The sequence below is a fragment of the Myotis lucifugus genome, unplaced genomic scaffold, assembly GCF_000147115.1.
Source record: "Myotis lucifugus unplaced genomic scaffold, Myoluc2.0 scaffold_29, whole genome shotgun sequence".
NCBI classification, from domain to species: Eukaryota; Metazoa; Chordata; class Mammalia; order Chiroptera; family Vespertilionidae; genus Myotis; species Myotis lucifugus.
Window position 1 is genome coordinate 239612 of NW_005871077.1, and position 14068 is coordinate 253679.

General features: G+C 39.1%; 1 protein-coding gene across 1 annotated transcript in view; it reads left to right on the forward strand.

Annotated features, from left to right (window-relative positions):
• Positions 1–239: 239 nt before the first annotated feature.
• MKX (mohawk homeobox) overlaps positions 240–14068 on the forward strand; it is a 74295-nt gene continuing 60466 nt past the window's right edge. The window contains exons 1-4 of the mRNA XM_006086632.3: positions 240–667; positions 2500–2659; positions 10401–10554; positions 10954–11289. Coding sequence (XP_006086694.1) covers positions 480–667; positions 2500–2659; positions 10401–10554; positions 10954–11289 — 838 coding nt within the window. The 5' untranslated portion in view covers positions 240–479. The remainder of the gene's footprint in view (positions 668–2499; positions 2660–10400; positions 10555–10953; positions 11290–14068) is intronic.

Here is a 14068-nt window from a genome sequence, read left to right on the forward strand (position 1 = left end):
GAGAGGCGTTAGTCTTCCGCTGTGACGGAAGGCCCCGCGAGGCCCCGCGCAGATGCCCTCCGCTCTCCGGAGTGTGCTTCTTCCAGATTAAAACCGAGGCAGAAAGGCTCGTTCAGGAGTTAACTTTCCTTTGCCGCCGCGGGTACACACTCCTGGTTGAAGCGCGTTGAGAGCTCCATCGCCCGGTCAAGGACGAGGGCAGGGACTTGTCCCCGGAGTGTGCGGGGGCGAAGGGGACGGGTTAGCCAGGTACCGAGAGGTGCGGAATCCCTAGCTCGGATGCGGCGGTGTAGCCCCTGCCACGAACTCCGCAGCCGCTCGCCTTGGCTCCATTTGGGGCTCGGGTCGCTCAGGGTGTGAGCGCTCTCAGCGAGTAACCTGCTGCACTTTCATCTCCTAGAACCCGAGCCCTGAGGAGCTCCCGGTGGCCCGGCTCCTAGGCGCTGTGGCCGCGCGGGGCGCCCCTGCCCGCCCGCACCATGAACACCATCGTCTTCGATAAGCTCAACGGCGCCGTGCTTTTTGAGGACCGCAGCGCTCCGGAGCGGGAGCGGGGCGGGCGCCCCTATGGCGGCGTCCTGGACAGTCCCCACGCCCGCCCCGACGTGGGCATTCCGGACTGCCCGCCCCTCAAAGACAACCTCGGCCTGAGACACCGGAGGACCGGGTAGGCGCATCCTCCCTGGGCCCCGGGCCACCCGCAGCCCAGAGGGGTGGGGGCCGTGAGCGGAGGAGGCGTGCGAGTGGCAACCAGAGCGAGAGGGTTAGCAGCTTGGAGTATCCTAGGAGGGCAGGTCTCTGCCTCCTGGTTTTTCGCATTCTCATTTCAAGGTAGTAGTTTCTGAAAATATCGGGTAATCGATTGGTGAGGACAGCTCAAAAGAGGCTTATTGGAAACTGAGGACACCTGTAACTGGCCCCGCAATCCTCCCATACTTGGACCTCAGGATAGTGGGTGACCCCAGTCCCTCTCCGAACCTCGGGTGCAGACGCGCGACTGAGAGCCAAATATAAAGGATTGAGCAGGAAGAGTAGGAACAGGGAGGGCCAAGCTGTTGGGGCTTTCCAGGTCAGGCCGGCCTCGTGGGCTTCCTCCGTTCTGTCAAACAAGGCTTCGCCACAGCCTCGCGGCTCGCCTAGCCTCTGCCAGGGAGTTGGGAAGGTCGGCTTTGCCCTGGGCGCCCTAATCGCACGCGGCTGGGCCCGCTGCCAGCCGGGAGGGGGAGGCCGGGAGCTTGCGTTGCCGGGTTTCGGTTTAGCAGGGTAAGGAGGTGACCCCAGCAGCTCAGGCTGCAGACCTGTGGACAGCCGTCCCTAGCCCGGCCTCCTCCGAGAGGCTACCGGAGCGCGGGGTGAGGCAGAGGGAGAGGGGGCGGCCATCCCGGCCGTCTCCACCTGGAAGATTGCATCAGCTGCTTGTTCTGCGGCGCTGCTGGTTAGTTAATAGAGATTAGGTTTCCTCAAAACGTTACTACCAGTCCTTTCGGGTGGAATTGCATTTCAAAGTGTTTGAAGAGGCAAAAGCCCCAGAGGCTGCGGCACTAGCACCGGAGCCTCCTGGAGTCGCCGGGCGCGCGGGCGTTGGCGCGGCGACACCTCCCGGAGCCTCCTGGGAACGCAACGCCCAAGGCCGGCTCCAGGCTGCTAGTCTTTCTCCTAGGAATATGCTTTTCAAGAGGTTTTGTGTTTTTTTTTTTTCTTTTCCTTCGTGGAACAGAGCTTTCCAAACTTGGTAACTCTCCTTATATAGGGAAAGAGCCCTATAGTGTTTTCTTCGTACCCTTCCTTGGGAAAGTTTCTCCTTTTCCCCAGAGGATCCAAAGACTCTGGAGAGAGCTCGAAGGGAATCAGGACAGCAGGACGGCGGTCATCCCTTGCTTTATTCCCGCCGTCCAGTGGGCGACCGTTCCTTTGACTACAGGCGACTGGAAGCCCTGAGCGGCAGGCGTGCGTTAACTTTAAAGAGCCTGCAGCACCCTCCACGCAGCCCACCAGGCCAGAACCGCTAGAGGAGGGCGCAGTGCAGGCGGGCTAGGGAAGGGTGACACCGCCTTGCCGCACAGATCTGTAACTTGAATAACATTTTTCTTCAGGTCACTTAGCCATCGTCACCTAAACCTCTAACTTGGGTTACTGGCTTCAAGATGTCCCCCTTTTTAAGACAAACCTGGGGTCCTTCACTGCCACATGACCCCTGTGCGACAAACAGGCCACTTCAAAGAGACATACATACCAAGGAAAGGATATTAGCACCCAGAAATTGTGTGGCTCTCTCGCCTCAACCTCGGGACGCGCGGGGCGGGTTACCAAGGCTGGGCTGGGTGCCTGGGGGTGCCCTGCGGGGCGGGCGGGGGTGGGGGAAGAGGGGGAGGAGGAGGGAGGAGGGGGATCGGGCAGGGGACCTCGGCAACCGTTGAAATCCTTCCCCGCCTGAGGGATCCTGGCGGCCAACACCGAGAGCGCCGCTCACTAGGGCCTTCTCCTCTCCCGGTGTCCCAGGGCCCGGCAGAACGGCGGGAAGGTGAGGCACAAGCGACAGGCTCTGCAGGACATGGCACGGCCCCTCAAGCAGTGGCTTTACAAGCACCGTGACAATCCGTACCCCACCAAGACCGAGAAGATCCTCTTGGCGCTGGGCTCGCAGATGACCCTGGTGCAGGTAACCGGGCCCACCTGACCCTTCTCCTGGCGAGGGGGGAGGAGCAGGCACGCGTCCTGTTTGTGCGGCTCTCCACCTGGCGCTTCGCCCCGCAGAAGGACAGAGCAGAGAAAGGCCAGCGAGTTACTTTGCTGCTGAGGATGATGATGGGGTTGGCCCAGGGGCAGAGCTGTGTTCTGGGAAGAGTTTCTGGGTCTCCTCTCAATCCTATCAGTTCAGTGTTAATGCTCGTTCGAGGAGGGATCGCGTGGTGTTCTGTTAGGGAGGACAGTGACAAGTCAACTGAAAAGTTATGGGAAGTTGTCTGGGAATCTGGACTCACGGACCCTATATAGCTGGATTCAGATGGACTGCTCGCAGTGATTTTCAGACTGGAGCCTGCATCAGAATCGCCTGGAGGACTTGTGAAAACTCAAACCAGAGCTTCTGATTCAGTAGCGGTGGGCCCGTGATATGCATTTCTAACTAGCTCTTGGGGTGATGCTAAAGGTGCTGGCGCTGGGCCACACTTTGAGAACCAAGTACAGGATAACCTTCAAAATTAGCATTACTGACAGATCTAGGAGGTGGGTTGAAAGGGCAAGAAATGGGTTTGGATTGCTTTTTTGTTTAAGTAGAAGCATCCTGGGTATTGGCTAGAATCCACCAATTTCCCTGATGGCACCTTTCTACTGGGGTTAAGAGGAGGCAGATTTCATATAGTTGGGATACTCGTCAAGTGTAGAAATGGTACAAGTTTATTTCCTCTAGTGAACAACACTACCATACATTTGATTTGCTTATTTTCCTACAAATCTTACTTGATATTCACAAAATCATGGTGAGATATGGAAGTTATTGTCAGTATTTTACAGATGATGTAACCAAGGCATATAGAGGTTCTGTGTTAGTAAGGATAGATTTAGGCCTGGAAATGATGCAATTCCAGATCAAATGCTCTTTCCATCACACCACAGTTTTCTCTAATAAATAGGGTGATAGGAACTTTTATAAATGCAAACAGAACACAAGTATCTAAAAGAGTAGGAGATGCTAAATGAGCTGAGAAGTTTCATACATTGTAGTAGCACTACATCACTGCTGTGAAATATGGTCATCCCATTAGCTATATGTTAAGGGAAAATCCCCAAATAAAAAAACAAAGAAACAATATTTAACTATTAGATAAAAATGGAAATTGCTTTCCAGAGTAATCAAGATCATCATTTAGGAATTACTGGAAAATTTGACAAAGTACGAAAGTTGACTTGTGTTCAAGCATATTAAAACTATAATATGCATTTGTCTGGTTATTTTCAGAATACTATTATAGAGGAAAACATCTGTTTTGCTTCATATTGACAAGCAATAGTAGTAATAGTGATTTGCTGCAGCACTGGAGGGGAAAATTAATTTAGTGTTCTTGGCTTAATATCTGTTTAACATAAAGCTATGTAACTTTCAGTGATTTACAAAAGTAGTTTCTAAATAAATTATTCCACTCAGAAAAATTTGACTTTTGAAAATAAATGCATATAGTCAAATTTCAGTTTAAGCAGGTATGCTATTTATTTTGAAAATACATTAATTTATAAAGCTATTTGAATATTTCACAATGGTGTTAGCAATAAAATACTAGATTATTTTGATTCATTATATAGTTCCACATTTAATGCTTACCATTCTTTTATATAAAAGCAAAAACCCCTTATGACATATTTAGAACATTTTTTAATTATAAAAAGTGACCTTTGCCATTAGCAGACATTTACATTTTCATGTGCAGTAGTTTAATAAGATGCAATATAAGTAGTTTTCACTTTAATACAGAATCAAATCACTTCCTATCTGTAATGATACTGCAAATACAAATAATAATTCTTTTTGCCATAAGGTCTTGGTAAGGCTATTGCATTTTTCTAATTTACATGGAGTTTTCATTCATGTAATGAAAACTTTTCTTACTACAGTTTCTTTCTCTTACACTAGTCCTCAGAAAATAAAAATGCACAAAATTATGTAATTTTAAATAGGGCAAATATATTTGTAGCAATAAGTGATATTTGTTTAATAAATTTTAATTTATAGTATGTGAAGTTGGTTTCTGGAACTTTAAAATAAATAAATAAATAAAAATCTATACTATAATCAAGGGACCTTATATATAATCCAATTTTATTTCATTTACTTTCAATTAGGCATAAGGGATATCTATGTAAGAAAAAAAATATATGAATACACACATATCTACTACCTACCTATATCTTTATATATATGAGAGGTTTGTAAAAATCAAGCATATATTAAGAGCCAAATCAAATTCTAACACTATGGAAACCAAATAAATTATGTAAATACTTTACACTTCTGGGTGAAAAAATACAAAGCCATGATCTGAATAAAGCTTTTGATCCCTGCAAATTAGACCCTGATTTAATGAGTCAGGTTCTCCCACTGAATAAGTTTCTCCTGTGGAGTCAGGCTTCTTGAGAAGAGTGATCATGTCTTATTCATTTTCATACCCCCGTCCCACCCCAGCACAGTACTTTCCGTATAGTAAACCAGCTCTACATTTTTAAAGAGTGAATAGATTCTAATGGGGGAATACCACTATAATCACCATCTAGATTTCCAAAACATGTTTTTGAAAGCTAAAGAATGTCTTGAAATCTAATTAAAATAGTTTTAAAATTCATTCAATTGTAGAGAATACACAGAGGGCAGCTCTCTACCTTTAACGCTATATGATGGTTCAACAGAACAAGTAAGCGTATAGCCAATTTTGCTATTTTCGATATATCTGGAAATGTGTCCTATTTTTATGTCTACAGATACATATGGAACATTCTTCTTATTTCTGGTTTCAAACTCCTATTTCTTGTTTATTGCAACACCTATCTCTGTTTTTCATGATTTATATTAATAAGCTGTTGGCATAACTTTTATTCCTTAACAACAAGACTATCTTATATTTTGATAATTTCTTTTACACTTAACATTTTCCTTTTGGTTGTGTGTCAAACTTTTCATAAGAAGTATTTTTGACTTACTTTGTTACTCTTAAATTAATAAAGAGGGGTATAAAACCTGGTCAGCAATCTCCATTAAGCCCAGAAACAAAAAGTTGAAACTGTAGTGGAGAGAATATCTTTAGGGCCACAAAAAAGGTACTTTTTCTGATAAATAGAATCTCTGAGGATATGAATAGACACCTATTTTATTTACCCCTGAAAATGAAGCAGAAAGAATTATTTACAAAACTTTCACTACTAGACTTGGCAACTTGTCTTAATGTGCTATAACTATGTTTGACTCTCATTTACATTATTAATCTTGCATCTTACTTCCTAATGAGATATAAGCATTTTTATAAAATTAACAGAGAGGTTGTGTGTGTTTTGACTCTAGTCAACCAAATTTTCCATTGTACATGGTTCCTATGGCTGACCATTATTGAAATATAAAAATATACTCTGCACTCTCGAAATATAAACAGCTATATTGTGGAATAATGTAAACTGGTATACAATTAAGGTTTTGTATTATTGTAAGAAATGGATCTTACCAAAGAATAATTGCTTTTAGAGAGTTTCTAAAAAGGCAGATGGAGGCTGTATCTGGTTTTAACATTTTCCATAGTTTATGTGTGTATATTTTAAAATACTTTTTTTTCTGGATTATAGGAGTGGAATGTCTCCTTGGGATGGCTTCTTTCATGATCATAATACAGGGTGCAGGGCAAGAGGAGTTTGAGATTACAGTTTAACAATTGGATGTTAATGCTTCCTCCTCTTATAGTAGAACTTTCAAATTTCTAGGATATGCCCATACAATATGTGGTTAAAACTATGTTGCAAAATTTTGCCTCCTATATTGACATAGCTCTACTTTAGCTTGGTATGAGTGCCTCTGCTGAGCCATGTAGTTATGAACTGCAAGGATTATAGCAACTGCTAATTATTCAACAAAGTCTCAGAAAGGTCCTTCTACATTATTCCAAGTATCATACAACGTGGTGTGGAAATGAGGTGCTCAATATTTCAGTTGAATAACCCAGAATAAGTTTATTAATTCTTTATGTTCACAAGTGGGCAGATGCCAGCATATCCCTTTGGGCTTACTGTAATGCTTGCTCAGTCAATATGATGAACATAAACACCTCAGTTAGAGTAGGATGAAAATTACTTCGTTTTCTCTTCCAGCATCTAGATATGTGGTTCTCTGTGCATTTACTGTAAAATAGTGTTTTTAAAGCTCTGAATTTGACATTAAAATACAGGTAAGGAGGCTGTTTCATGTAAAAGAGAATTTGAATAATAATCCAAATCAACATATTGTAAGTGAAAGGGAGAAAACTTGAACTGCTATTTTTACCTTCAGTGAAACAGATAGGGCTTGTATTAATTCATCAGAAAAAAATTGCAAAATAATATTTATGCAGATTTGTTAACCATTTATTTGTCTGCTGTTGCACAACTTAATGTAAGTAGATATTAAAGTCTCACTGTATCCAGTCCTTTGGCTCTACTATAAATTTCTGGTAATAAAATACTGTCAGAGTAAATATATTAGCAGATTGAGTGTTCATCAAACTTATAAAATTAATTTAGAAACAGCCTTTATTAGATATCAGCAAATCTTTCTAGAAAATCTAATATATAATTAATATGCTATGGGTATATAAAACATAAAAAAGGACATGACCCCTATGTATGAAAAGCTGGTTAATTCCACCATGGCATTGAAAGGTCCCCATTTTTAGATTTTAAAATTATAGTATATTAATTTTTTTGAAATTAGGCCATTGCATTTTAATAAAAATGAGTAGTTTTATAAGAACTGGATTTTACACTGTACTGTGTGGTGGTTGTGTTACAATTAAGGTTAGTTAAGAATTAAGGTTTGTCTGAATTATATGATATTTAGTAAAGAAAACAACAAAAAGTTTTGGACTTGGATTCTACTAGATATGTGCCTTAGGCCTAGGGGAAGCTGCATTGTGTCCTCAGTGTATGAGAGGCGCAGAGAAGGACATAAACACACATATCTGATTGCTAGAGAGAGAAGTGGTTGAGAGCAGAGGGTAGGTTAGTTGCAACTATGAAGGGAATTAACACTGTTGTATGACAGGGTGGGCTATATTCCAAGATCTTAGTTCTGAGAGTTGACAAAGATGTTAGGAATCATCTAATGCATTTTACAGATGAAGGGTTTGAAGTTCAGAAAAGTGGGTGACTTATTTCAACTCACACAGCATGTTTTTGGCAAATACAGGACAAGATACCAGGTCTTTTTCCATTATACCACAGTGACAGGATAATGGGACATTCATGAGTATTTAAAGAAGTTAAGTAATTAAATCATAATGGTGCATCAACACAAATTTGAAAGTGGTTGTTAAGATCTATTCAATTGGACAGAATGGAAGTTCAGGAAAAGAATGTTCTAAAATTCCTAGTCAGTAGTAAGGAGGACGGGGACAAACACATTGGTTATGATTTGGACAATAGAAAGAGATTTGAGAAATGTAGTGAAGAAATGGACCAGGCATTTTGTGCTTCCGTAGCAATAACCTGTGTATCACAGTTAATCATAGATAGTTTTTCACTGCTGGTCCTTCTGTGTGTGCATGGGACACAATTTATCCATTCCTAGCACTTAATACCATGGCTAAAGCACAAGAGCATCTTGATACATGTTTATTGAATGAGCAGTCCCAGAAGTTGTCTGTCTATAGAGGTTGGGAAAGACTGAGAATTTGAAGTCAGATTGAATTGTAGTAATAATAGCGTAGCTTGGGAGGAAGAAGGGTTGATGAAGACTAAGACATCTGAAATGCCATGGTGAGATGTTACCTTATTACATGTAAGTTTAAGAGAACAATTGTTTAAGACACAAGGCAGTAATATTGAATTTATATAAAACATATGATGTATTTTATGCAGATACGTATATAAGTAAATGGGGGAAACTACCATGTTCTACCCATGGAAACAAAGAGAGAGAAAAAAATTGCAGCTTTGTTGTTGTTTTTTTTAAGTAGGAATTACCACAGGTCTACTCTCAACAATTAGGGCTTGAGAAATATGCAAAAATGGTGTTATTTATATTATAAATCTAAAATAAGGAGAAAAAGAGCTTTCAGTGCAATCATTGCCACACAAACTATGTTGGTAATGTGGGGCCGTGGTCTGGAACAAATTGACAGAAAGATGTATTTCTCTTTCCACATTTCATTCTTTAAGGGTAAATATCAGTCCCTCAGGTTTTTCATAAATGTATTCTGATGATAACCTGATGTTTTAAAAGAAACCTCAAGTACCATTGTAGCCTCTAGAAATTCAGTAGCATCCTATAAAAAAAAGCAATGGAAGTAACTGTACTTTGTTTTGTAGTGTTTTTTTTCTTTGAGAGCATTTGACTTTTAGCTTAAAGCTGGGTGTTACTTGTCTCTATCTCTGGCTGTTTTGCCAGTTCCTCTTTTATATTCCTACTAGAGGCCCAATGCACAAAATTCATGCAAGAGTAGGCCTTCCTTCCCTCGGCTGCGGGCACCGGCTTCCCTCTGGCACCTGGGACCCCCACTTCTCTCGCAGCCCTGGCTTCGTCCAGAAGGATGTCTGGTCTAATTAGCATATTATGCTTTTATTATCATAAACATCCTTAATCACTGGAGGTTTCCATTGGTCCTTGACCATCTTTTCATTCTTTTTACTCTCACAATTTCAGCTATCACTTCTGCACATTTGATCCAAATCTGCTCTTCCTCTCCCTTAAGTGTCAGGTACCATTATATTTTCTTGCTGCGCATCTCACCTGTATACTCTTCTGTTGCCTTCAACTAAACATGCCCCGAAACAAACATATCATTCTGTCTTTAAACAGTTCTACTTTCTTTCTCAAAATGGTACTATCCTCCTCTTGGTTACACAGATTTGATGATTCAAAGTCATCTTTAACTCTCTCTCTTCTTACCACACTCTTTCTGCAATTTGACTTATCTTTGTTCCAATGTCCTCTTTATTGGGAACACACTTACCTACCCATTATACCTGACATTTTCCTTCAAAGCCTACCTTAAATTTCTCATGAAGTCTTGAGTCACATGTATCCCCTCTTTCCTTTGGAATCCTGTGTTGTTTTATTTTATTTTTAATTTTTATTTTCTTGTTAATCCTCACCTGAGGATATTTTTTTCTGGTTTTAGAGAGAGTTGAGGGAGGGAAGGAAGGAGGGAGCTAGGGGGAGAGAGATTAATGTAAAAGAGACACATTGATTGGTTGCCTCCTGCACTTGCACCTACCAGGGCCAGGGATGGGACCTACAATCCAGTTATGTGCCCTTGATGGGAATCAAACTGGAGACACTTTGGTGTAGCTGGCAACGCTCTAACCATTTAGCAACACCAACCAGAGCCTGTATCATTTTATTTTAATGCATCTTAAGCTATTCTTCCCATTCTTTCCTATAATTAGACTTATTTGTATACTCTTCTACCTCTTTGATTAGACTGAAAATTTGATGGCAAGGCATCTGCATTTTTTAAATTCCCAGAATACAATTAGTGCTCAATCTCTGTAGTTAGCACTCAGCATATTTGTTGAGTGCATGAATGAGTGAGTGGAAGAAGTGTCTAATACTGCAACACCCTGAGGATATTTAGTGATCAGAGATACTGAGAGAGGCTTAGGTCCTTTATGGGAAAGTAATTGTATGATGGGTAATTTTTTGTTTTGTTAATTGAGAAATAATACTTTCTTAGGTGTCAAATTGGTTTGCTAATGCAAGACGTCGACTTAAGAATACTGTTCGACAGCCAGATTTAAGCTGGGCTTTAAGAATAAAGTTGTACAACAAGTATGTTCAAGGAAATGCTGAGCGGCTTAGTGTAAGCAGCGATGATTCGTGTTCTGAAGGTTTGTTCATATTTTATTTTGCTTCATTGGCTTTGCCTTTGTAATAAGTTTACCTCAATTGCTATTTTTAAGGTCAATCCCACAAAATATGGTGGTGCCATAATGGTTCCTTTTCACTTTTATAATACTAGAAATGACAATGGCTGTTTCCTCTTGTTTATAATTCATTGTGTGTCAGAATAACATTTTCTGTGAAAATTATTAAAATTAAAATACCATAGGGACAGATCACATAGACTCCTCCTTTTTTTGCCTAAAAAGTAATCTTGAATATAAAAGATAATTTTATACACTTTAAATATTCTTCCTTTACATATATTTTTAATGATTAAGCATAACAGTTGGGTGGCTGGGGAAAAGTACATACAAGTCCTACGTAGTGATATTTTTCCCTTTTAGATGGAGAAAACCCTCCAAGAAGCCACATGAACGAAGGGGGCTATAATAATCCCATTCACCATCCTGTGATTAAAAGTGAGAGCTCAGTCATAAAGGCAGGAGTGAGGCCAGAGTCACGGACCAATGAGGACTACGTGTCACCCCCAAAATACAAGAGCAGCTTATTGAACCGTTACCTTAACGACTCTTTGAGACATGTCATGGCCACAAACGCTGCCATGATGGGAAAAACAAGGCAAAGAAACCATTCGGGATCTTTTAGTTCCAATGAATTTGAGGAAGAATTAGTGTCTCCTTCGTCATCGGAAACCGAAGGCAACTTTGTCTATCGCACGGGTAAGTCTCTGCTTTTTGTACCTTGTTTAAAACCATTAAAACGGCAGCAGAGGCATTTATTTCAGCAGGTATAAAGCCATGGTTTTTATTGTTTTTGCAATAGGTTATTCATAGATTATCCATATTAAGGTTTTAATGTTTTTGTTTTGTTTTTAATTACCAGAGATTCTCGTAATAGATGATGGGAAATTTTCATTCTTAATAACAATGATAAGAATTTTTATTCTTAATAATAATTTTTAATCTTAATGGTAAACATTCCTAGATGAAATATATTTTGGCCTTTGTCAATAAATTTTAATGGAGGAATGTTCTGGATTCCATAGTCAGACATGCTAATACTCTGTATTCCATGTTTTCTCTTAAATTCTTTGTTTGCTAAATTATCATAGGTACCAAGACTTCTGTGATGGAGTAGTATCTGGCTTAAATTGCTTTGGGAATTTTACTTGTATTTCAGAAACAATGAATCAATTCCTACTTGTTCAAAACATTCAGATGGAGTAGTGAGTTTGGTAAAATTTTCTATCTTGACTTCAGTTCCCTGAGAACTTTGATCACACAGTGTTTCAGAATAAAGGACATGTGCAGCCTATATCTGGTGGAAATAGAGTTTGGGTCCTGAAGATAACTTCAGAAAGCATCTAGTCCAGCCAAATTATGTCATAAATAAGAAAATCCAGCCCTAGAACACACTACTAGTTTATTCTTCTCCAGATCTATAGTACAGCTAAGCCAGCACAACAGGTAGGAGGGATGTAACTACTACTTAGACTGCCATTACTGTTACTATTACACATACTAACGTAACCACAGCTCAACTTTACTGTTATGATTACACACACAGCCACCGTCATTTTATTGAGTAGTTATGATATGCTAGGCTCTATGCTAAATGCTATACAAATATTACTACATTTAGTTCTTAGCATATCAAGGAGGCTGATATGTGACCCATATGACTTTATAAAGGAATTTAAATTTGGCTTGTTAAATATACCCTTCAGCTTATCTAGCCAGAAATCTGATTTTTCAAGTGCCTACAAATGTGTACAAGATACATTATCTCTGAGGATTCAGAGAAAAATCTCAATATACTTTTAAAGACTTAATGTCATTTTTGTTTGCATCTCCAACTCCAACAATGAAAATACTCCAAACATTTTGAAATACAAAAATAGTCTTGTAAATAATGATTGGGTGTAGGAAAAAGTAAAAAATGCAATAAAAGACTATTTAGCTAATAACAAAAAAATTTAAAACTACATATTAACATCTAACTAATATGATTAGAGCAGAACTTGAAAGTAATTTAGAGCTTTATGAATGTTAATTTACAGAGAAAGGAAAATAACTTATTCAAGTACAGATAATTGAAAATATTTTTTTTAAAAAAAGGTAAAATGGAAAGCTGAAAAATAGATAAATAAATCAAGAAGTCACTCTTTGAAAGCAATAGTAAAAGAGATAAGCAAAAATTTGCACTAGTTAAAGTTGGGAATGAGAAAGGAGATATAGCAAAGCAATCATATAGGTATTAAGCAATATTATTAAAATTATGATGAAATACTATTAATAATTATTTACAAAATGCTGTTTATGAATATGTAGGTGAAATGAGTTGCTATTATCCACATAGATTAAATTATAAACTTATAATAAGAAAAGTTTTAAATCACCACTAATTCAGGAAAAATTAAGGTTTTAGTAAATCTGCTTTCCTAAACACATGATTTGATAGACTCATTGGATTTCTTTCAAACTTTGAAGAAATAATTAATTTCCATGCTTATACATTTTCTCTGAAACATATAAAATTATGGGAAGTATCTCAGTTTTTTTTAAAAATGTGAATGTCATCTAAATCCCAAACTAGATTAAAATAGCATAAAAGTCAAAATTGTTATTTATGATACTGATATTGACTATGAAACAACATGAGAAATATTGATAATGTGATGTTAAGTGAAAAACAATTTAAAATTGTGGGAACACTGAATACAATTATAACAATACAAGTGTGTATAGACAAAAAAAGATTTTTGGAAATAATAAAAATTAATTTTGATTAGGTAATTGAAAGTCTACTATTTTTAAAAAATTCCTTATAAATTTCTTTTTGTTGCCCAGTAAAAACAAGGTCATATTTCTATGAAATTTACCCAGTGTACTGAGTCTTCTGAAAATGCATGCTTTTTCAGAGGAAACAAAATAAAAAATTAAAGCAGGAATAGCATGCCTGTATATTTGATGCTTTTCAAAGTTAAATATCTTCGCCATTTATTTCTACTAAAACATTCCATGGCCAAGTTCTATTTTTACATAAAAACGTATTTTTTAGTTGCTCAAGCAATGAGAAAGCAGCCTAGACACGTAAACTTCTGGGTTTTCATGCATGTTTATAAACTTTAAAAGAATTTTTTAAATTTTTTGGTTCTTTGGATGGAGAATTAAGAAAGACTGGTGGTATAACACTGGTCGGCTAAATTTCTGACCAAAACAATAAATGGCTGTCGTCTTCTATGGGAACTGAGTGACAGCAGAGCTGCAGCTGGGTTAGCACTCTTGCATAAGGAGTAGAACAGGGGATTTTAATAAATACTTTCTGAACAACTGCTATGGTTTTCTCTGGCATACAGACTTACTTTGAATTCCTTTAATTCCTTCTGGTTATATCTTTTTTTCCCCTCACCTAAATAGAAATCTTCTAAGTCTGCTATTAACACTACCCCCTTCCCAGTTCTATAGTAGTACAAATATTTTGAATTTTAAATTCTTT